Genomic DNA, 25,021 nt, shown 5'->3' with positions numbered 1-25,021 from the left:
AGAAACAAACAAACAAACAAAAAAAACCCCAAAGCTGGTGGCATCAAAATGCCAGACTTCAAGCTCTATTACAAAGCTGTCATCATCAAGACAGTATGGTACTGGCACAAAACAGACACATAGATCAATGGAACAGAATAGAGAGCCCAGAAATGGACCCCCAACTCTATGGTCAACTAATTTTCAACAAAGCAGGAAAGACTGTCCAGTGGAAAATATAGCCTCTTCAACAAATGGTGTTGGGAAAATTGGACAGCCCCATGCAGAAGAATAAAATGGAGCCATTTCCTTATACCACACACAAAAATAGAATAAAAATGGATGAAAGACCTGTATGTGAGAAAGGAATCCATCAAAATCCTAGGGGAAAACACAGGCAGCAATCTCTTCAACCTCAGCCACAGCAACTTCTTGCTAGTCAGGTCTCCAAAAGCAAGGGAAACAAAGGCAAAAATGTACTAAAATGACTTCATCAAGGTAAAAAGCTTTTGCACAACAAAGGAAACCACCAAAAGATAACCCAAAGAATGGGGGAAGCTATTTGCAAATGACATATCAGATGAAGAGCTAGAATCCAAAATCGACAAAGAACTTATCAAACTCAACACCCAAAGAACAAATAATCCAATCAAGAAATGGGCAGAAGACAGGAACATACATTTCTCCAAAGAAAACATTCAAATGGCCAACACACACATGAAAAAATGATCAACATCACTCAGCATCAGGGAATTACACATCAAAACCACAGTGAGATACCACCCCAGACCAGTTGGAATGGCTAAAATTAACAAGACAGGAAACAAGAAAGGAACCTTCTACACGGTTAGTGGGAATGCTGGTACAGTCCTTCTGGAAAACAGACAGAGGTTTGCCAAGAAGTTACAAACAGAGCTACCCACCCAGCAATTGCACTACTAGGTATTTAACTCAAAATACAAATGTAGTGATCTGAAGGGGCACCCACACCCCAATGTTGATGGCAGCAATGTCCACAATAGCCAAACAATAAAAAGAGCCAAGATGTCCATGGAAAGACGAATAGCTAAAGATGATTTGGTTTATAGATACAATGGAGTATTAATCAGCCATCAGAAGGGATGAATACTTACCATTTACCTTGACATGGATGGAACTGGAGGGTATGTTGAGAGAATAAGTCAATCAGAGAAAGACAATTGTATGGTTTCATTCCTTTGTGGAATGTAAGGAACAGTACAGAGAATCATAGGGGAAAGAAGGGAAAACTGAATGGGAAGTCATCAGAGGGGGACAAACCATGAAGAGTCTCTTAACTATGGGAAACAAACTGAGGGTTGCTGGAGGGGAGGTTGAGGAGAACAGGGTAACTGGGTGATGGGCACTAAGGAGGGCACACGATGTGATAAGCACTGGGTTATACGCAACTGATGAACTACTGAACACCAAATATGAAACTAATGGTGTACTGTATGTTGGGCAACTAATTTATTTTTAAATAATTTAATAAAAAAATAATCAGAAGTAAACACTATGTGCCAGGCAGTATTCTACACTTCATATTAATTCAGTTATGCAGAGGGAAGTTAGAAGAGCTTCTCAATGTCAGACAGCTAGTCAGCAATGGGTCTGGGCTTTCAAGGCAGGCAGTGTTAACTCCTAAGTCTGAGCTCTTAGCCACGAGGCTAAGCTGCCTTTGTATGGAAAACGTAAAATCTGGACCCTGTACCCAGTGCTACCAAAGCAAGGTCATCTTCAGAAGTCACCCTGGACAGCACTGAGGTGTGTGAACTACAGTCAGGCAAGGACACAAGGCCCAACCTCACACACCATCAGAGCCACCACTGTTTGTAAAGCCGGACGCCCACTGGCAGAAGTGGATCCAGAGGTCCAACCTTGTTTTTTGTGTCTTTGTTTTTAAGATTTTATTGCTAAGGGGCACTGGATGGCTCAGTCCTTAGGCATCTGCCTTTGGCTCAGGTCATGATCCCAGGGTCCTGGGATCGAGCCCCATATCACATCTGGCTCCTGCTCGGCAGGAAGCCTGCTTCTCCTTCTCCCCTTCCACCTGCTTGTGTTCCCGCTCTCGCTGTTGTCTGTCAAATAAATAAATAAAATCTTTAAAAAAAATTTTTTTTATTGTTAAGTAATCTCTACACCCAGTGTAGGGTTCAAACTCACAACCTCGAGACCCAGAGTTGCATGCTCCACCACTGAGCCAGCCAGGATTCCCAGCCCTGTCTTTTTTTTTAATGAAAATGAAACTTCTCTCCTTTCATCAAGGGAGGGGAGCATCACAGTTCAGAAGCTAAATTTATAGACTCTCTCCCTAGAAAAAGGCCAATACACACATACATAATTTTTCAAATATCATTTTAGGGGCTTCACAGATCTGCCAGAGCAGAACACAGACGACATGCTGCCAACCCGTTCTGAAGGACAGAGTGCCATCAGGGAGCACCACAGCAGGAGCACGGTACAACCAAGATGGTGGGTACAATCCCTGCAACTGTTCTATTTTAAAATTCTTCCTCATAAAATGTTGGGAGGGAAAAACCAAACAAAACAAAACACGTTTTTAAAAAGGATAAATAGCGCCAGGTGCTAAAAATGTCACTTATGTGTTATAGGCACAGGTCTGTTCTCACCATTTTTTAATTCATAATAAAACTAACTTCCTACTCTGAGAGTGGATAATATGGGTATTTTATAGGGAGACATCCCCACCTTGTGAGCTTTGAGAGTATTACTCCTGAATACCATTTCCATTATACTTAATAGTCTTAAAAATGATAAAGGATGATTTTACTTATTTAAGTGAACTAATGCCCTATTCCAGAATCCCAAGTACACCTATGGCTAACTGAGCCATCCCTTTACTTTTCGGGAAGCCTCATTTTACCCCAAAGTCTTCTAGGGGTCTAGTTATATGCAGTTGCTGCCACCTTTCTTGTATTTCCTTGTATTTCCTTCCTTCCAGTAAACCAGGGTTGCCTGTGCTACCCAGCACCTCTCATGTTCCACTGACTTACCCATGCCAGGCACAAACTGTCCCTAGAACCACATGGACACAAGCTCCACACCCAGGCGAATGGCCACATCAGCACCAGGTGACCTGTGGCTTGGCCAGTAGGTGCTCAGGAATTACTTATTAAGTGAATGAATCCTGTCATCAGAAGGACAACTGATTGCTAATAAGCCCCACTGATGGCTGACCAAGATCACACATAGACTTTCAAAGGGCTCTCAATTCCAACTACCAATCTAAGTTCTTATTTATGAAATAGATACTCTGTAACCTCTTCTTTCATGGCAATGCTTAGAGACTAGGAAAGACCTGTTAAGAAATTAGGTCCCTGAATAAGCAGCTATAATAATTATACTTAGGATTAAGGAAAAGCCAAAAGGCACCTGAGCATTTATTTATGAGAGACCTTTCATGAAGCAAGGCTCCTGGCTACAAATCCTGTTACTTCCCAGCCCACAAAAACGAAAATATCCTCATTATGGGTCAGCAGGTTTTCACTAAGAAAACTGAACTTGAGGGACGCCTGGGTGGCTCAGTTGGTTGAGCGGCTGCCTTCAGCTCAGGTCATGATCCCAGCGTCCTGGAATCGAGTCCCACATCGGGCTCCTTGCTCAGCGGAAAGCCTGCTTCTGCTTCTGCCTCTGCCTCTGCCTCTGCCTGCCACTCTGCCTGCCTGTGCTCACTCTGCCTAAAAAATAAAAAACAAACTAACAAACAAACAAACAAACAATGAAAACTGAACTTGAAAAAAAAAAAAGGAAAGAAAGAAAAAAAAAAGAAAACCAAACTTGTTCTGGCCCAAGTTTATGGCCGACCAAAGAGGTGACAGCTAAAGGAATCAAACCCAAGAGCACAGAGAGAAGGGCTGTGTCCAAGAGCGAGCATTTGAGGTGGTTGGGGGACACTTACGGTTCAAACCAGTGAAGCTGAACATTCCAATTTGTTCAGTGATGTGGTTCCAGGTTCCAGGCGTCTTGAGGGCTTCTAAGCGTGCCCTGAGTTCAGATCTCATGGTCAGAATCCGGTCAGCCATTGTCTTCACATTACCTGTCCTGAGTGGACAATATAAGTATAAGTATCAATCCAGATAGGGCAGACAGATGGCTCACGGAAGCATATAGATTTAAGAAATGTAATGTAATCTATACACTGAAAATGAGATCACAACCTGCCCTTGGTAGTATGTAGGTGCCCGGATGGGTGGACAAGCAGGCCAGAGAGACACTTACCAGGCAGAAGGAAGGAGCTTCTGATGGAATTTAGTGCTCGTCTTGGGTCTACTGGCAATACCACTCATGTTTTAACCCAGAATTCACCTAAGCACTGACCCAGACGGGGATAATGAAGCGGACTGTAGATTTAGTTACTATATAAAAGTTACTGTTTCAAAATGAGGCAAAATATATGCAAATCAAATAAGGATGAAGAGTCCCCAGACTGTCCCACTGATTTGCAGCTAGGTCACCTGTTCTATCAGGAATTCCTTCGTTTGTTTCCCAACAGTCAGGGGAGGAAGCATAGTACTGGGAGGGCAGGGGGAAACGCCCCATTCCTCAATGCTTCCTCCTCTGGGCCTCAGCTGTGGGAGTAGGTGCCAGCCTCATTTTACAGAAGTACCTAAAGCTCAATAATTGTCCTGCCTCTGCCAAAATCAAAGGGAGAGTTAAATGTTCTGTTCTCCATTCCCAAACCTCACCCATCAGGCTCTGCGCCCCTTACCATTCCTTAAAGAGCTCAGGATTAGAGAGGGTACAGGCCACAATCCGTGCGCCCTGAGCAGGGGGGTTGGACCAAGTAATTCGCACAATCTTCTCCATCTGGGAAAGGACCCGCAGGATGCTATCAGGATCTTTTGCAACCACGGTCAGATTGCCCACTCGCTCATCTAAAGGGAGGGAGGAGAGTCAGCTCGGGGCACCAAGGCAGGTGGGGTGGGGCAAGGCTGAAACTCAGGAGAGCACTCACTGTAGAGCCCGAAGTTCTTGGAGAAGGACTGAGCGCAGAAGAGCTCAAATCCTTCAGACACGAAATAGCGAACGGCCCAGGCATCTTTCTCTAGGTCTCCAGATGCAAAGCCCTGATAGGCTGAGTCAAAGAAGGGGAAAAGAAACCGGCGCTGCGAGGAAGGAAAGCGAGTCAGGGCAGGAGATCCTTCTGGAACCAACCTCAGACACCAGCCTTCCTTCCCCAGCTGGTGCCCGCACAGAATCCCTAACACTACCCATTTCTTCTCACTCTCCCTTTTTGCATTCAGCCACCACTTTACATCTGTTTCTCTGTTCAGCTTAACACCAACAAATCTAACAATTATTGTTGTCCTAGGGCATCTCAATGCCGCTCTGCCAACTGGACTTATTAGTGAGACATGGAGGTAGTGTCCTGTGTTGGCCGGGTCTTCCCTCTGAATTCCTGGTGTGGTAAGCTCGGTCAGCTGGGTCTCCCCAGAACTCCTCAACGATTCGGGGCTAGTCTAGCAGGCACTCAAGACAAAGGAGACCTCAGAGTCCCTACTCTCATCCCCTCCGACCTCCTCATGGGACTCCCCACAGTTGAGCTTGCCCTCATACTGGGCTCGTGCTCTGAGTGGACACCACTTCTACGCCCCCAACTGTCCAAGCCAGGGGCCAGGGTGTGTCCTTCACTCCTCCTCCGGTAGCCTTCGCATCCGGCTACAGCCAACCACATCCCAGTTCCTATCAACCCATTTCCCCGGAGCCCGAGACTCCTTTCAGGTCTACCCCTGCCACCGCCCACACTCAGCTCCCAGTCAGCTCCCATGCGGATCGTGGCACCAGCCTCCTCACTGCTCTCTGGGCCTGTCTCATCTTGCCTCCCTCTGATCCACTCCCTGCTACGTAGCCTGAAGACCACAAAGTTCTGATGGCATCAAAGTTTTTCAGTGGCTCCCCCACACCCTCCAAACGAAGTCCAATGCCTCAGCACAGGATCTGGCTCCCATTTACCTCTCATTCACTCACCGTAGAACTCGAGGCTATACTGAGAATTACTTCCAATACCTTAAATGGGCCATGAGTTCTGCCCTGGGCACTGATCACACTCCTCTCTCTGTAGGGAACACTCCATTCCTGCCAACCCCCACCTGTCCTCATCCTTCAAGTTTCAACATGACAGCTTCTGCCACTACTGCACACACGTGCACACACATGCATACACGTGCACACACTCCTGAAGTCTGTGCTACGTTCCTCCACGTGACCCCTTCAACATAGCCACAGTACTTGGCTGTCTCCTCAGACAGGCTGGATGCTCTCTGAGGGCAGGGACCATCTCCGCTCTGCTCACTCTTATACCCTACTTGGTGCCTGGCACGTAACAGTTTCTCAGTGAGTATTCTTTAAACATGTTAAAGAAGAATACACGCACTCTGAGCTAGAAATCCCAACCTAGAAAGTTATCCCAAAGAAATTATAAAAGGGAGTCCTATATATAATTGTTCAGAAGAACAAGAAACCTGAGATCTCAATGTCCATCAACTGATTTAATCAATCATTAATATGACACAGCCACGCAGGGGAACTGTGCTACAGAACTTAAAATGACATGTGAAGGAATGCCAATGAAAGACACAGTATGTTACAAACAGATAAAATGATGCCATCTTTGTGGAAGAAATGTACTTACATGTGTAACTATTTAAAAAGAAAACAAAAAAACAATGTTCTATATACCAAAATAGTAACAGTAGCTTTCAGTTAATCCTTTTCTTCTATGGGCTTTTCTCCATTTTCCAAACTCTTCTGTACACAGGTATTGCTTTTGAATACATTAAAAAAAATAATACAATTTCTCAAGAGATGCTCGGAAAGTGCAGTTACCTTCATGACGGATGCGATCTGCTTCCACTGCTCCGGAGTTGGGTCAGTCCCAGTTGGGTTGTGAGCACAGGCATGGAGGACAAAGATGGAGAACTCAGGGGCACTCTGAGAGGAAGGAAGCTACGTCAGCTCCGACGCTAGCAGAACACCCAGGGTCAGCGTCAGTGACACACAGGGCAAGGGGCAGCATATTTCTTCCTCATGTGCTAACTCAGAAACCACCATTTTGTTTTGAGTAGGGCCGTTTCAGACTTTCCCTTACCGAATAATCCAAAGACCTTTCCCTGCTCCTCCTGACACCATGGGGTTCTGTTTACTTTTCATCTTAATTGCCCACCTCCAGATCATTCAGGAAACCTTGGAGATCGAGTCCTCTCTTCGCTGCATCCCAATAGTGATAGGATCGAATGTCTTTAAATCCAGCAGCAGAAAACACACCGTTATGATTCTCTGTAAGCAAAAGAGTGAAACGTTAAACGACCTGACACACACAGAGCCCTAACTGGAAGGGACACACATCAGCTGCTGGGGCCCTCATAGGCTCAGCATTCACTGGGTTAAAACGAGGTGAGCAACAAAGACTTAAAAGAATGACTGTAACCACCAAGAACAAGTTCAACCAGTCAGTCATGTTAAACTTCCATCCTACCATGGTGGGACTTCCTATTTCCACACTTTCTGCCTTCTCAGGGAAGTTTCAACACGGGCTAAAACATGAGTCTTGAGAACAAGGATTCCTAACCTGGCCCGGAGCATAGTGCCATAATCCACTGCTCCAGACGTTCCCAAATGTCAGCGGATTCAGGGGCTGGGTTACATTTCTGCATCAACAGTGAGAGTCACGAGGGTCATTCCCCCCACTCCTCTGTCTCTCCTCTCTCTGTAGCTCAAGGACTCACCCCAGGTTGGTGAGGACACATAGACAGGCGTGTCCTTGTTGTTCGTTCCATTGTACCATCGGGCTAAGAACTCGGCTCCAATTCGGAGTGCCCCTGTCCCCCCTAGAGACTGCACACCTCCAACCTGAAAGAGAAGCAGCAGCAGGGTCACTGGCTGGTTAGTGGCTAAGTCAGATGTTTATCAGGAGAACTGTGGTAATGAGCACTGACTTTGTGCCCGCTCTGTGCTAAGCCCTTTATTTATTTATTTATTTTTCTTTCTTTCTTTCTTTTTTAAAAAGATTTTATTTATTTATTCGACAGAGAGGCAGACGGAGAGGAGGAGGAAGCAGGCTCCCAGCTGAGCATAGAGTCCGATGCGGGGCTCAATCCCAGGACCCTGAGATCATGACCTGAGCCGAAGGCAGAGGCTTAACCCACTGAGCCACCCAGGCACCCTTATTTATTTATTTTTAAAAGATTTTATTTATTTACTTGACAGAGATCACAAGCAAGCAGAGAGAGAGGGAGATGCAGGGCTTGATCCCAGGACCCTGGGATCATGACCTGAGCTGAAGGCAGAGGCTTAACCTACTAAGCCACCCAGGTGCCCCCAAGCTAAGCCCATTAAACATTCTCTTATGGAAAAGCTCACACTACACACAGAGATGCTATGATTTGCCCATGCATACAAACAAGGACACTGAGCTGATTAGAAGTGAACAGTTTGCTCAGTAAGCATCCCCTGAGCACTAAGTCGAGTTCTTTAATCCAGGAAGTCTGGGAATCTAACTCTGGGGAGAGCTTCCCAACTGAACACAGGTTGAGGACACACCCAGGCCACATTCGAGTTTGTCCATCTGGAAGGCAAACCCATCCCTTCAGCAGCACCTAACCCAAGATCAGAATTTATGCCTCCAGCAGGAGCCTGTGAAATACTGTCTTTGGTTTGCCAGTGACCTCAATCTTTAATACTCACTGCTACAAAGCCCAGAGAAATATGTCCTAACAAAGGTGACCTGTGAGGATTTCCTTCCTTAACTTCCAAGCATCTCAAAATGACCTCACATGGGCAATGATAGGATCCTAGGCATTCCCATTTACCAAAGACCTTCACACATTTGACTCTTATACAACTTTCCAAAGTAAGTCCTAATCCCCCAACTCACACACAAAAAAATCAATTCAGAGAAGTGGTCTGCAAAAGGCTAGGAGTGGCAGAAAACCCAGGAGCCGCAGAGCTGGAAATGAATGCAGGCGGCCATCTTGCTTCAGTCCCAGTCACCCGCCCTGGTTACGCTCCTCCACCTATACGCCTCCCAGCCTGCCCTCTCGCAATTCTCAGCAGGCTTTGGCCTCTTTCGGCAGAGAAATGGCCTACACTGCTCAATACATCTAAAGGACTAAGGAGAAAGAAAAGGATCATCTGAGAAAGTCTATCTAAATAAAAGGAAGGGCACACCAACCCAGCAACAGTGGCAACCTTCAGGGAGGGTCCTACAAGGGGGTAGAGGGTGAGGGGACTCTGACCTACTCTAGAAGTTGTTTTTTAAATTAAGGAAAATATATTCATGCATTATTTACCAAATTTTAAAATAAATTCTAAAATGTATTTAGCTGTCTGGGATTTGCTGTAAAGTAATTTGCCTTTGGCACAGGTTGGGCAGTGGGGGTGGTCACTGTTGAAGCTGGGTGACGGATTCAACCAGGTTTGTTCATCACACTTCACTACCTACTTTTGTAAATATTAGAAATTTTCTACAATAAGAATGGTCTTAAAAAAACCTTCCTAGACCAAGAAGAAAAACTTCTAAAATTTTTAAAAAATGAAACAGTGATGCTAAAAGATAACAAAGGGGGAAAAAATGGAAAAAGGGGAGACTGAGCTCATTCATGAATACTGATACTCAATTTCCAAAGATTAATGAACAGCACAAATCCAACAGTACACTAAAAAATACCCCCTTCCTCAAGTGACAGTCAGCCCATGAGTGCATTATTAAGAAATATAGTATAAAATGTATCATGCTGGGTGTCTGGGCAGCTCAGTCAGTTACGCAAGTGACTCTTGATCTCAGCTCAGATTTTGATCTCAGGGTGGCGGAGTTCAAGTCCTGACCTGTGCGCCACACTGAGCAGAGAGCCTACTTGAAAAAAAAAAAAAGTGTCAGGCCGCCAGGTAGAGAAAACCCAAATGATCTTCGTAACAGATTAAAAGCATAGCTATTCCTGATTTTGATGCTTAGTGAAACGGGAGATAATGGAACTTCTTGAAAATAACAGGAGAAATTCATTCAGCCGTGATGAGTAAGTCAGCTTCATGATGAACAGTGAATCCTTGGCAGAAATCCTCTTGAAGCCAGGAACGAGGCAGTGCTCCCAATTACCACCATTTGTTACTCCTCCCCAGCGTTCTATTTGTATTCAGAGGTCTGACGTCTGTGAAGGAACACTGCTGCAGCGTGAAACCGAAGCCAAGTGGGCACTCAGGGGAAGGAGCTGTGCAGGGTCGCACGCTGTAGGTGAGCCAAGACAGCGGACTGGCTGTGAATGGCCAGTGCCCGGCAGGCTAGGCACACCAGCGTGCCTCTCCTTCTGGCTCTCCCATTACTTTCCAGATCTTTTTTTAAAAGATTTTATTTATTTATTAGAGAGAGAGTGCGCACATGCAGAGGAAGAGGGAGAAGCAGACTCCCCGCGGAGCCAGAAGGCCCACATGGAGCTTGATCCCAGGACCCCGAGATCATGACCCGAGCTGAAGGCAGATGCTCAACTGAGCCATCCAAGCACTCCTCCTTTCAAGGTCTTGCTTCCACATGTCATCTATCTGGATTCTTCATACAAATCATTACACCAAGTTGATGTTAAGCCTTATGCGCATTTATTTTTCATGGATTTGTCACCAGCTAAGTTGAATGTCAACTTTATTCATGATTTCACATTTCAGACACCTAAGCAATTCTGGAATGTTGATATTTTTATACAAATGAGCAAGGGTCCCCTTGAACCTCGTTTTCAGTTATCATGGATACGTGACAGGTGTATGCGGACATTAGTGCAAACATTCCCAGGTATCATCTTTTATTTCCTTTCTCTCCCACTTCAAAATGCAAAGTCAGAAGGTCAACAGACTAGATTGAAAACATGTTTAGAAGAAATAAACCCACTTCAGGAACACTGGCCTAATCCTTAACATTCATGACGTGTATGACCCTGGACATCAAATTCTCAAGAAATTATCATTCCCTAAAAATATGCTGAACACAGACAGCATGGCTTCAGTGAAACACAAACTGTATCAGCAATGAAAAGAGAAATATTTGGGGTGAACCAATAATGTATCAATCTGGTCATTCTGTGACTTGAATTTTGGCAAACTGTTCTACAGCCCAAGTAAGGCCTGCATTTGGGATGAAGGAAACAAGTGCGAAGTTCCAAAGGAGCCAGGCAACTAGCCCTGGGCAAGTGTCCAGAACCAGAAAAATCCAGTAACACACAGTGTGCATGATGCCAGAGGTAGTCTACACTCCCACTTTAGCTACATGGCCAGGAAGAAATTCCTGCTGGACATGATTAACACTTGTCCAAGACCACAGTTTGCCAATGTGAGAACTTCACTGTGAGGAGCAGGGGAGCAGACCAGAAGCTGCTTATGGCCAAGACCATGGCGCATGAACCTGGGTACGCCTAGGAGTTCACACGGTCTCTGGCACAGGGTGCTAACGTGGGCAAAGCATTGAAAGGATGAGCCACAACAAAAGCCCTAAGCCTCCCAGAGGTGACAGTCAAAGTGAGGACCTGGGATGGCATCACATAGCCCACAAGCCCTCCTGCGAATGGCGACTCAGGAATTTCCGAAGCTGAAATACTACAACGCACGACGTGAAAAATGACATATGGTCTGGATCCTAAGGTCTGAAAATAGAAAGGAGTAAGACGCAGGTCTCCTCAAAATGGTTCATGAACCTGGTAAAGTTAAATCTAGAGAAGACAAATCTAAGGGAAGACATGATTACAGATTGTTTTCTGGTCTGTTCATTCACCTACGCTGCATCTCCTTCAAGTTTTGGCTGAGGGACACCGGGGTGGCATAGTTGGATAAGTGTCCAATCATGATCTCAGGGTCATGAGATCAAGCCCCACATTGGGCTCCACGCTCAGCAAAGAGTCTGCTTAAGACTCTCTCTGCCTCTGGGGCACTTGGGTCACTCAGTGCGTTAAGCCTCTGCCTTCGGCTCAGGTCATGACCTCAGGGTCCTGGGATCCGGCCCCACACGGGCTCTCTGCTCATCAGGGAGCCTGCTTCCCCCCAACCCCCACCTGCCGCTCTGCCTACTTGTGATCTCTGTCAAATAAATAAATTAAATAAATAAATAAATAATTTTTTTTTTTTTTTTTTTAAAGACTCTCTCTACCTCCTTTTCCCTCTGCCCCTCCCCTCTGTACTTGTTCTCTCCCCCAAATAAATCAATCTTTTAAAAAAAGTTTTGGCTGAAACGTCTTTTCTATTTCCATCATGATCACCCTAGTAAAAACCCTATCTACCCCAACTCCCACACTCAGCCTCTTCTACTGATACGCCTCTTCTACTCTATTTTCACAGCATTTATATTCTTTTAATCTACTCTACCATGACCTTATCTATTACATTTACAGTTGGCTTCTCCTCACAAAACTGTAAGCAAGGGCAGAAGATTCTGGGTCTTTTGGTCACTGCTGTGCTCCAGCTTCTAGAACAGTGCCTAGCCTACCTTTAGTGGTAAGCACTCACCTGCTGATTGACTGACTGACTGAATTCAAACATCTGAGAATCTCTGATATGCCAAGCTAGGAGCTAAGTGCTGAAGATACAGGAGATAATTAGGTAAGCCATCATCCCTGCCCTGAGGGAAGTCATGATCTTGTGGGAGACAGACATAAAACTATACATCATGGTAATGAGCACATAAGTACAGTTATTCCTAAGCTATGAACAAAGTCCTGTGATAACTCGGCTTCACTAGAGAGAGCTAAGGATTCAGCATGGAAGTGACCCTTGGCCAGGTCCGGTACAACATAGTCTCCTGGAATGTCAGGAACCTGGGGGGGGGGGGGGGGGGCGGGACATTGGGGATTGAGAGTCACTGGAGGACAGGATGAAAGCTGGCTACAAATTATAACACACACCCAGCTCAAAGTCTAGATTTGCTCTGTAGATAGTGGAGGAGCTACCATGTGTGCATATGTGGGGTCAGGTGCAGGTGACATGATTATCAGCTTTCTTTGCTATGAAAGATCTTCCTAGTTGAACTGTGCAGAATCTTTTAAGATTTTTTTTTATTTGAGAGAAAGGGGGAGAAGCAGATGTCCCGCTGAGCAGGGAGCCCGATGCAACTCCATCCCAGGACCCTGAGACAGACACCTAACTGACTGAGCCACCCAGGTGCCCCTGGACTGTGCAGAATCCAATAGAATGGGGAGGAGACTAGAGGCAAGAGGCTACCACAAGAATCCTAACGAGAGGATGGTGGGCTGAACCAGGACAGCAGCTTGGGAATGGTGAAGACGTCTGAGGGGAAAAGGAAGAACTCAAGAGCTCAGAACCAGCCAGGACCTAGGGTGATGCAGATGCCAAGACAACATCCTAAACTATCCCCCCACACCCCTCCCCCAAAAAAGCCTTCAAGTATTTACAGACTGCCATCTAAATTTCTCTGATTAAATACACAGCATAGGAGGAAGCCGACTAAGAGGGAAGGCCATGTAAATGACCAAAATGGGAGCACAGGGCAGAGGAATAAGCACCTGTCCAAGACGTTTAGTGTTCTAAGAAGTGTCATAAGGTTACTAAGTGTGTAAGAAACATACAGTTTTAGAGGAAGGTCCCCAACACAGAAACTAACTTTCTTCATCAACAATGAATTCCACCGAATATATCCTCAGTGTCTCTCAAGATAACCCTAGCTGCCTAAGTCCTCCACTCTCAAACCTCATCAGGACTCTCCTTCAGTGAAACTCATATTACTTGTCTAATCATAACCCCTCCTTCAGCGAAACTCATTAATTACTTATCTAATCACAACCCCAGTTCCAGGACTTTCACTCAGAACCTCCCAGCCTCCTGACAGAACCCTGGGCCTGTGTGCCCCGCATTTCTCCCCTGCTTAAACAAGGTATCTGGGTAACAGCATGTGGAGAATAAATCAGATGATTCCAAGATGTGGTCCCTTCCATCACAAAGGCTTCGCTCCGACACTGGCCCAGAGGAGCAGTAAGGGCAGCTGCCTTAAACTGCACAATACCACCTGGGCTATCGTAACATCCCAAGCCCATCCCCTGCCGACCCGGCTGCCAGCTTTATCTTCTTTGAACATTTTGACTGGTTAACTCCTCTGCTCAAACCTTCAGGTGGTTTCCCCTGTCCAAGGTGCCAATATCAGCCTGGACATGCTCCTAGCTCCAATCAGGTAGGTCTCTTTTCCGCCTAGACCCACTTACCTCCTGACCCCAAATTCCCTCTACTCCAAAAAAATACCTCTCCTTTTCCTCCCTCTGTGTTTGCGGTTCCCAACCCTGGCTGCACTTTGGAGTCACAGGGGGAGCTTTTTAAACTACACCCTTGCAGGGAAGGGAACTGGGGGGAGGAAGGGGGAACTGGGATCTCCAAGGGCAGGGAGGCAAGGGCAGGGAGCGGGGCGCCCGGGTGGCTCAGTGGGTTAAGCATCTGCCTTTGGCTCAGGTCATGATCCCAGGGTTCTGAGATCAAGCCCCACATCAGACTCTGCTCAGCAGGGAGCCTGCTTCTCTGCCCACTGCTTTCCTTGCTTCTGCCTGCACTCTTTCTGTCAAATAAATAAAATCTTAAAAACAAGAACAAAAACAAAAAACGAACAAGTAGAACAGCGAGTGAAGGGGCACACGTACCCATCCGTACGTGTGTATGTAAAATTCCCCAGGGGATACTATTCTACACTAATTCCCAGAATTGGGAACCAGAGTCCTGGCCTCATTACCCAAAGTTCAGTCCACATCCCAATTCTATCCCTACCACTATCCCTGGCTTCTGAATCCCCTTCTCCCCAGAAAAACACATACACACAGAATTCTGCATAAAATGTCAGGGTGTGGGGGCGTCTGGGTGCCTCAGTCAGTTAAGCATCGGACTCCTGAATTCAGCTCAGGTCATGATCTCTAGAGCCAGGAGATCAAGCCCCAGATCAGGCTCTGCACTGGGCTTGCCGTCCGGCCCTACCACATGCGCTACCCAGTTCACACTACTTAAACCCCTGTTCACGGACACCTCAACAGACTTTAAACCAAACTCCTGTCTCACCTTTGCAGTTTCTAAAGAAAATATAGTTGACCCTGAATGACACAGGCTTAAATTGTGCAGGTCCACATACACCTGGACTTTCCCCCCCAACAAACCCAGTACAGTATTGGAAATAGATTTTCCCTTCCTTACGGTTTTCTTAATAACATTTTCTCTTCTCTCACTTTATTTTAAGAACACATATGAAACACGTGTTGTGTGTTCTGGTTATCCATAGGCGGCCAGTAGCCTATTGGCAGGTCAGTTTTGGGAGAGTCAATAGTGATTTAAGGATTTTCGACAGAGTTGGCACCCCAACCCCCACACTGTTCAAGGGCCAACTGTCCATCTTTTCCCAAAACTCACCCGCTTCTCCTGGATAGCTGGGCTGTTATCCCCGAGGGCCAGGCGGGAAGCACAGGTCCGGAACTCAGTGAGGCCGAGGATGGGCAGGTACTCATGGTTCAGACTGCTGTCATTAGCGAGCTTCTGCTCCACCTTCCTCACGACTGGCAAAACCCAGGGCTGGCAGTCATCTGTGCGATAAGCTGGAACACAGCGAAGAGTCGCTTGCTTAAGAGGGGGAAGGCAGGCTTCATTCAAGGAAAAGCAGGCGCTGGGACTGGGCGCCTTCCATCTCCTTCCGTCAAACAACAGAGAGCGAAATGAAAATCAAGTTCATTTCCTGACTGTCCATCTGCTTTGGGCCAAGCACTGGGTGAGGCGCTAGGGCAGGCAAGACAGCCATGGTGCCACCCTTACAGATACTCAAGCTCTTAAATACATGACCTCAAAAAGACAGAATGCTGAAGTATCACTGGGACAGCACAGAGCCTGATGGACGGAGAGTGCACGAGACAGCACTCTGCACACTCACGACCACCTAACAGTTGCTCTGCTCATTGTCCTAGTACATTGAGATCTGTAAAGCCATGAGTCCAGAATCTTCTTCCTTCTCCCAAGAAATCTCCCAAGAGAATTCTGGGAAAGTGCTAGGTGCTACTTCATATGACTGCTGCAACTTCAAACATAAAATGTGGAAAGGAGGTGGCAGAAGGCCTACCTCCTCCTCTTGTCCTAGAATAGTGGAACAAATCGTGAGCAGAGGCCCCAGGGCTGAAGATTCCAGCAGATGGTTACACAATCCCCGGACAACCTATTTGATGTCTGCACACATCTTTGTCCTCTCTCTGCCATGCCTGACCATTTGACTATTCCTCTTACTTCATATTCCACACTTTTATTGATCTAAATGTATCTATTTCATAACATTTAATCCTGCCTATAGCAAATTTCTAAGCACCTCAACACTGAAAGTATTTCTAGTCCTGTTATCTTATCACTGATTTTTTTTTCCCCCTCTTGTACCGTATGATTATCTCAAGATTACAGCTTTAGAGGGCAGCGGCTGTGGCTTGCACCCAAGCCAATGATCTGAGCCGATTCCTCACAGGGGTCACCTGACTCTGCTGGAATGTTTAGTTCTCCAAGAGACCCACACTTTTTCAAGTGATTTTGAAACCGAAAAATTTAGAGTAATTCTGATTATTTTATCTTGTTGATTTCTGCCCAATACGAACCCCTGACTTCTTTTTAAAAACCACTTTTTAGGGTGGTTGAGATTGTTTACAGAACAATATATGCTGACTGTAGGAAATTTTAAAAAGCCCAGAGAGCAAATGATAAACATTATGATTAATATGTAATCTCAGCACTGGGAGACAGAGTATGAACATCTTAGTGTACAACCTTCTGAGCTTTTACAGCAGCATATTCTTTTATAAAATCTGCATCATACTATATATAAGATTTTCAACACGCTTTTTTCCACTTACTAAATACAAGTTATTTTTCATTGTCATTAACTATTCTTTTAACAGATATATTCACATCCCTACTCCATCCTAAGCCTCCATCTATCTCGTTCCAAATCCTCCCCTCCAATAAATGTTCTTCATTTCTTTTTTGCATCTTTCCAGAATTTCCTTATGCATACATAAGCAAATACAGCCTGTTATGTCCCCCTTTCTTACATAAAAGGTAACATATACTATACACTGTTCTATTCCTTTCTTTCTCTAAACATCTTTTTCTATCTATGTACAGAGTGCCCTTAATTCTTTTTTTTTTTGAAGATGTATTTATTTTGAGAAAGAAAGAGAGCACAAGTGAGCGCAAGGGAGCAGAGGGAGGATACAGAGGAAGAGAGAATCTCAAGCAGATGCCAGGCTGAGCAGAACCCCCTTCGGGCTTGAGCTTACTACCCTGAGCTCATGACCTGAACTGAGATCAAGAGTCACATGCTTAACCAACTGAGCCACCCAGGTGCCCTCTTTCATTCTTTTTCTACAGCTGCGTAACTGATGAATGTACCATAATTTGTTTTGCCAGTCTCTTGCTGATGGACATGTGAGCTGTTTCCAATCTCTGGCTATTACATAACAATGCTTCAGTGAACAACCTCATACATATGTCATCTTCATGTAAATATATCCATAAAATGCAGGGTTGAAAATGGAACTGTAGGCTAAGAAGTATGTGTAAAAATTTGTAGTTCTGACATATATCCAAATTGGCCTCCACAGGGATTTTATCAGTTAACACTCCTACCATCATCCAGAGTAAATTTTTGCCAGTATGAGGATGCAAATGGTAACTCAGGGTAGTTTTAATTCACGTTTCTCTTATCATGAATTCAGCTGGTCATCTGTCTTATTTACTTATTTGTTCTCATACATATTTATTTAAGTAGGCTCCATGCTCAGCACTGACCCCAACACAGGACCTGAACTCATGAGCCTGAGATCAAGACATGAGCTGAGATCAGGAGTTGGAGGCTTAACCCACTGAGCCACTCAGGCACCCCCATTGTTCATATTTATGATCCATTTACAACACAGTTTTAGTGGCTAGACAACATTCCTTTTCATGCAAAATTTATTAACTATTTGCATTGCTTCTGATTATTTGATATTATAAACACTGTGAAAAATGTTCTTATATCTTCACATATATTCATGCATGTTCCCTTATAATAAAGTTTCTAGATGTAAAATTACAGTCAAAAGTCATACAACAAATAAAGACTTAATAAGATCATTTTGACTTGGGGTCTTTCTTTTCTTTAAAGATTTTTATTTATTTGAGAGAGAGAGAGAGAAAGCATGAGAGGGGAGAAGGTCAGAGGGAGAAGCAGACTCCCCATGGAGCTGGGAGCTCAATGCGGAAGGCAGTGGCTTAACCAACTGAGCCACCCACATGCCCTCAGGGTCTTTCTTCTATCAGTGAACTCTACCCTCTAGGGATGTGTCATCTATGAATCTGATAAGCACCTCAAACTAGTAATAAGGATGTAGATCGAGGAGCAGATGGACACAGCCACTAACCAATCAACGGTCTCTAGGTAGGAGGCTGTGACTCACAACACTGCCACAACACTCACACAGCTCCACCCTGGCCTACCAAATTCCTTCCAAACAAGTCATAAGCCTATTGTATCAGGTGGGATTTAGTCTGGTTTTTTTTTTCTTTTAAGATTTTGTTTATTTACTTGAAATGAGAGAGAGCGAGCAAGAAAGAACACATGTGTGCAAGAGCAGGGGGTAGCGGCAGAGGGAGGCAGGGTGGGTGGGAAGCAGGCTCCCTGCTAATGCAGGGCACGATCCCAGGACCCTGGGATGATGACCTGAGCTGAAGATCATAATCTGAGCCAAAAGCTGCCGTTCAACCACTGAGCCACACAGGCGCCCCTGGTGTGGTCTTTTTTTAAAGAGATGCCAAAATAACCACTTCCAAGTAAGAGTTGTCCCTGAAGATTTCTCTGTGATCACAATGCTATCATTGTTCATAATATTCTTGGAATTCTTCTTTTGGAATTATTTTTAGACATGATGTCTCATTATTTTGAATATCCTCAATAGTGCCAAATCTTTGTCCTTTGAAAGTGAATCTGATTTCTGGAAATGCAACTTGCAGCAAGGGCAAACGTATCTTTAACTAAACCACACAGAGGGGATACTATTTACATGTACAATGTGGGTGTTCATAGAAAAACCAGTTGTTACACTTCACATCTGTGTTTGGAGATTATGTGTATTGCATAATTATGCCATATGTATTGTATTTATGATAAGTCATTTGTAAACCATGTATTATAAATAGGAAAGACAAAAAAAGTCCCAGAACCACACCATTCTTACCCATACTGTCTACTCTGTACTACTCTAAAAAATCTTGTCCTAAGACTAGATGCAAGGAGTCATTTTGTATATATTGTGACAAAGGAGAACTTGGCCAACTTATACCTCCCGGGTTCAGTTCCAGGTTCATACCCCAGGCCTTGCCTAACTGCCCTAATGAAGCAAACAGCAGAAGGCTCTTGGTGACTAGAGCAATGAGGTCAAGCATTATTAACAACTATGATTCCTCCTCTCCCAGTGGATTTTCATTCCTGTCTGTCAGACCCGGGAGTTTCTCATTCATGTTTTCATTCACTCATTCATTCAACAAGGACTTACTGAATCTACCAAGAAGGAGACATTGGCTACAAGTAGCTACACAGAAATGGGCAAGGCAGAATAAGATACTGTCTGCCCTGGAGGAAACACAGCTTAGGAAGTGCCTTGGGGGCTCAGTTAAGCAGCTGCCTTCAGCTCAGGTCAGGATCACAGGGTCCTGGAATCAAGCCCCAAGTTGGGCTTCCAGCTTAGCACTGAGCTTGCTTCTCCCTCCCTCTCTGCCTGTAGCTCCGCCTACCTGTGCTCGCTATCAAATAAACAAAATCTTAAGTAAATAAATAACCAGCTTAGAGCCTATTTGGGGAGGGGGGGTGGTGTTACGTTTTGCTTCCCTTCACCAGACTGAGGGAACGCCTGTCTGAAGGTCCAAGAGGCTTGGAGACAGGAGGCTTCTGAGGATCTGCATCTTATGGCTCAGACATAGGACCCATGGAGGAATATGGGTCAGAGTCTTGGAGGACATCCTCATCTAAGGAACGTAGTTTCAATGGGGAAAGCACTGAAAGCACTCAAGAGAGTGATGTGGATAGCGGTCCATTTTAACAGGATCATCTGAGTGACACGACAGAAAATAAACTGCAAAGGGGAACAGGGATGGATCATGAAGTCAGGCGGGTACTGCAGGCATTCGGAGAGACAGTAATGAAGTCTCTGATTCAGATAGTGGCAACAAGGATAAAGAAAAGACAAGACACTCAAAATAGATTTATGAGGTAGAAAATACAGAACCTAATGACCAAAATAAACTGATGTGGGAACAGGGAAAAGATGACAAATGACTCAAAAGTCTGTCTAGTCTGGATAAAGGCTTGTGGTGATGTGGGGGCGGGGTGGCGGTGGAGGGAGAAGGGGTCCCACTAGATATAAAACGTAAGCAGAAAAAGAAAAGACTGAGGGGAAGGTGGAAATGATGAGTTTTCTGAACACGCTGCATTTGTAGGATGTGTTTAGCAAACTGTACCGAGTACGGGTCTGGCATTCAGGGAAGCAGTGCAGGATGGAAAGAAAGATTCCCTAATTACAGACGTCAACAGTACCTGAGCCATCGTAATAACAAGGACTTACTGAATACTTAGTACCTACGAGGCACTGTGCTAATAAACGCTTTACTTTTTCTTCTAACCCCCGGTTAATTCTTGTAATGACTCACAATATAGATACTATGATCTGGAAACTGAGGTCAGAAGAGTTGAATAATTTGCCCAAGATCAAGTGGATTATAAGAGCTAGGCTGTCATATTATTATTAAGTTCATGGATCCATGTAGTTTTTTCTAAGAGCAAGAGAAAGCATGAAGCAAGCAGACCCCAGAGGCCTGTGTGACGGAGGCCTCTTTATCACACAGGTTTCAGGAGAGTTCAGGAGTGCTGCTTTCCAGAAGAAAGGAGGAACTCAGAGAATTAGATGATCAAACCATCCCCCTCCTCTCCTCTGAACATCTCCACTTCCCTCACCCCCCTCCCCAAGAGCCCCTGCACATATATATGCCTCTTAAGGCCCTTTTTTCCAACTAGAGTCCTGGGACAAGGGCCGGGGAGTATTCAGAAACACCTGATATAGCACTTATATCCGACAATTTTATGTGAAGATGCTAGAAATCCCCATTAAAAAACACAACAAATATTAAAATAAGAGCAGGTTATTTGGAACTAAAGGAAGCTCAATTCCCGTGATAAACAGGCTGGAGTCTATGAAGCAATGTCTTGGTTCAGGCAGCATCAGGCTGTACCCATGTTCCCCCTGCCCTTGAAGCCACGGGTCTCAAACCCTGAGAAGCACCAAAATGGCCAGCTCAGGGCACACTGTACTTAAATGTGACACTCTGCTTTACCTGGAAGGAAATTAGGGAACCAGTGCCAGCAAGAGTATCTCTGGAGAAACTCAGCAAGTAGAAACTAGGTAGTGAAATTATCGTTGCAGCTTATTTTAAACACATCCAACAGCACTAGAACATGAGCTGGATAATCTCCCCTGGGTTTTATCTTAAGGGGGTGGGGGGGTGAGGAGTATCTTCTCCAAAGTCAGTGATTAATTACATTTCCTTCACAAAGGATATACTTGGGGATTTGTATTAACTAGAGCTAGAACATACAAACGCTGGAAGGAGACCTCTCATTCTACTCTAATTAGACCCTTCCTTATCTGAGCACCTGCCATCCACCAAAAGAGAGATCATAAAAAGATAGTATTTTTATCACTTTTCACTTATGTATCACATTTCACACATAATTACTCATTTATTTTTTTTTATTTTTTTTTAAAGATTTTATTTATTGATTTGACAGAGAGAGATTACAAGTAGGCAGAGAGGCAGGCAGAGAGAGAGAGGAGGAAGCAGGCTCCCTGCTGAGCAGAGAGCCTGATGCGGGACTCGATCCCAGGACCCTGAGATCATGACCTGAGCCGAAGGCAGCGGCTTAACCCACTGAGCCACCCAGGCGCCCCCATAATTACTCATTTAATCCTTAACCAACTAATGAGGCCAACATCTTTATCCTACATGTAATGTGCTAGTGAATCTTTAAGTAGAGTTTTAGAAAAGGAGGCATTCCATCTCTGCTCCTCATTTAACAGAGTTCCAGGACGTTATACAGCCCTCCCAAGGTCACGCTGCTGGACTGCAGGGATGGCCTGTACTGAGATCTCCCAACTCTTCCCACTACAGTGCACTGGCAGCCTCTGGACCACCTGAAGGACCCCAAATAAAGGAGAGGGCAGTTTCACCACCAACAGCCCTATGACCTGGGGCAAACTGCTTCATCCAACTGGGCTTCAGCTTCCTTCTGGCTGCAAAAACCCTCCAGAGACCCTGTACGCATTAAATAAGATTAAAGGCACACATTATTTGTTCCTGGTAAGGAGAGGACGTTCCTGGGTTCCTGGGAAACAGGACAGAGGCACCGTCACAGGTAAGATGACCACCTGAACTGCAAACTCTACTTCTGGGCCAATCACTTCTGACCTGGGCTGACCAGACACTACTTCTCTGCACCCAGCAGTTTATTTCTGAACCAATGTCAGAAATGATTTCATTTTGCAGTTCTTAAGCTGAAAATTTTTTTCAACATCTTCTGTGCAACCTACCCAAAGAAATGCCAAAACAACTCTTACATAACCCGTACTTATTTGCCAGACATTATTCTAAGTGCTTGAAATGTATTTGAGTCTAACAAAAACCCTGTAAGATCGTTTAGCTGACTAACTGAATTACTGAAACCCCCTCCCCACCCCAAAACTGAACATTTTTAAAAGATGTATTTAAGTCAACATCGTATTATATACCTGGCCCTAATTAAATACTTGGAGGTTATAAATTGGATTTAAATTAAGAGCTTGAATGGTACCCGACTGCACTTCAAACTCCAGGCAAACTTTCAATACGTCTCCTACTCAGTAAAAACATCACTTACTCTCCGTGGCTGAAACTATATGGTATTTACTTTTTAAAAAATGCTTTATTGTAGAAAATTTCAAACATACACAAAAGTCACAAGAATAATATAGTGGGTGCCAATGTACCCATTACCTAGCCTAAACAAACCATACTTTTTAACGGCTTTTTTCTCACCTCTTTCCCATACTCCTTAGTGAAGACTTGTTTTTAACAGGTCCTATGTACAGTCACTGCAGGAAGCCTGATTCTGAAGCTCCTTCTCACCACCATCCACTACAAAATAGTTCGATTTTCTCTTTCCAAAATTTCTGGTCCTTTTACTCTCAATCTGTTCCTTAGCTTGAACATCATATTTTCTTCCACCTGGCTGATCTTTGTGTGTAATCAAGTGTGTTTGGAGCTTCAAACATTTAAATGAGAGTGATAAGAAATGAAAATTCACCGAAGGTTAGAGTTATTCTGAGGTACTCCAATCTAAACCCTTCTCTTGCAGAAGGGGAAACTGTGGCCCACGCTCTCAACTGTCCAAGCAAGAACTGAAGACAAAAATGGGTGAAAGCGAGCTTCTACTTCCTTTCCACTCTTTCCACTCCTTCCTACCATCTCTAACCATTCCTACCACATCTGCGAGGACCAGAATGAGACTCCCAGGTCCTCCCAGGCTGCATTAACCTGTCTCAGAAACACTTTAGATTTCTATTGTATCACACCTTGATGTTGATATCCTTGAGACCAAAAGCACGCCTCAGGCTTTCTCCCGGCAAGGCTTGGGTAAAGTGCTGATTGTGACCTACCTGGTAGTCACTCAAATATTTACTAACCCAGACCAGAGTCTCCTAAGGCTCAGAGTTCTCCTTCATTCGTTCTCCAGCAACCAGGACATTAAGCCTATCAGAATTCCTAGCTTCCTCTCTCCCCTTATCTTGGGCCTCCCCATTTATTAACAGTTGAACGGATATAGTAATATAAAGAACACAGAACGGGGAATCAGTAACACTGGGCTTGTGTCCTGGCTGTTAGACCTGTACTGTGGACCTTGGACACATTTCCTTTTTCCAAGGACTCCACATGCCCCTCTGTAAAATGGGCAGGTTGAAAAACAGCCCTGTGATTCTTGCCACCTCTCCAGCCAGCATCAAGCCAGGCCTCGGCCTTTCCCACCGCACCCACCACCCGGGTTAGGTCCGCTCCACTGCCCAAGTTGCTCCTACTCGCTGCATCTTTACCTCCCACTCCCAGGTTGACCTTGCGGGGGTCCGGATCCTCCCGGAAGTCGGCAGTGAGCTTAAAGACCAGGACCGGCTGGGCCTGCGGAACCTCGGCGAACACGGACGGAGGCGCCATGGCAGGAGAGCTTGAGACAGGCGAGAGCTTTCACCCTGCTTCTGGAGCCACTCGGTCCGGTCTAGACCCGGTGACTGGAGGAGACTCTCACCTTCACCTAGCCGGCAGGGGCGGGCCTGCGGCCTCCAATTGTCTAGCTGCGTCTGGAACTTGGCAACGCGGCTAACCAATCGGGAGCTTCTGACGCAGAAAGGGCAGGAGGGAGGGGACGCTCTTAGCCAATCCAAGCAGAGAATCTTATCGGAGGCCAGTCATGATGCAACCAATGCACTGGGCGCCGGCAGAGAGGGGGACCCGGACTAGGGTTGATTGGCAGAGCGGACTCCTATGGCTGAGGGCGTTCTTCCGGGGCCTCCGGGGCTGGCGGGAGGAGCCGAGCGGCACGGGGAGCGGGAGGTGGCTTCCCTGACCTTCGAGGGGCCCAGCGAGGAGGAAAGTGGCTGGACGGAATTCTGGAGGATCGGCCTTCCGGCACCCAGGAGCAGGCGTTCTCGGGGCCGGGCCGGGCAGCGCGCGCCTTCCTGACCCCGGCTGGCAACCAGATCCCCGGCGTCTGCGCGCTGGGGACGAAAAGTCCTTGGCCTGAACGTGCAGCTCCGGAGCGCGCGCGGCGACCTTGACCATCCTTGCCCGCTCCCCGAAAGAAATATGGGTGGGCCGCCTGCCTGGGTTTCAGGCAGGGGACATCCTACTAAAAGTGGGGGAGTGACCTTTCTTTACAAAGAGGGTCCTGGTCCTCAAGGACCTTCAGGAT

General features: G+C 45.6%; 1 protein-coding gene across 1 annotated transcript in view; it reads right to left on the bottom strand.

The window, feature by feature from the left end:
* GOT1 (glutamic-oxaloacetic transaminase 1) overlaps window positions 1-24,389 on the bottom strand; it is a 29,809-nt gene extending 5,420 nt beyond the window's left edge. The window contains exons 1-8 of the mRNA XM_059169235.1: window positions 24,150-24,389; window positions 15,379-15,560; window positions 7,743-7,866; window positions 7,181-7,293; window positions 6,844-6,948; window positions 4,973-5,123; window positions 4,727-4,892; window positions 3,917-4,059 (exon numbers count right to left, since the gene is read on the bottom strand). Coding sequence (XP_059025218.1) covers window positions 3,917-4,059; window positions 4,727-4,892; window positions 4,973-5,123; window positions 6,844-6,948; window positions 7,181-7,293; window positions 7,743-7,866; window positions 15,379-15,560; window positions 24,150-24,267 — 1,102 coding nt within the window. The 5' untranslated portion in view covers window positions 24,268-24,389. The remainder of the gene's footprint in view (window positions 1-3,916; window positions 4,060-4,726; window positions 4,893-4,972; window positions 5,124-6,843; window positions 6,949-7,180; window positions 7,294-7,742; window positions 7,867-15,378; window positions 15,561-24,149) is intronic.
* Window positions 24,390-25,021: the final 632 nt, after the last annotated feature.

This window comes from Mustela lutreola, chromosome 4 (assembly GCF_030435805.1).
Source record: "Mustela lutreola isolate mMusLut2 chromosome 4, mMusLut2.pri, whole genome shotgun sequence".
Classification (NCBI taxonomy): Eukaryota; Metazoa; Chordata; class Mammalia; order Carnivora; family Mustelidae; genus Mustela; species Mustela lutreola.
This window is presented reverse-complemented; position numbering and strand designations above follow the sequence as displayed.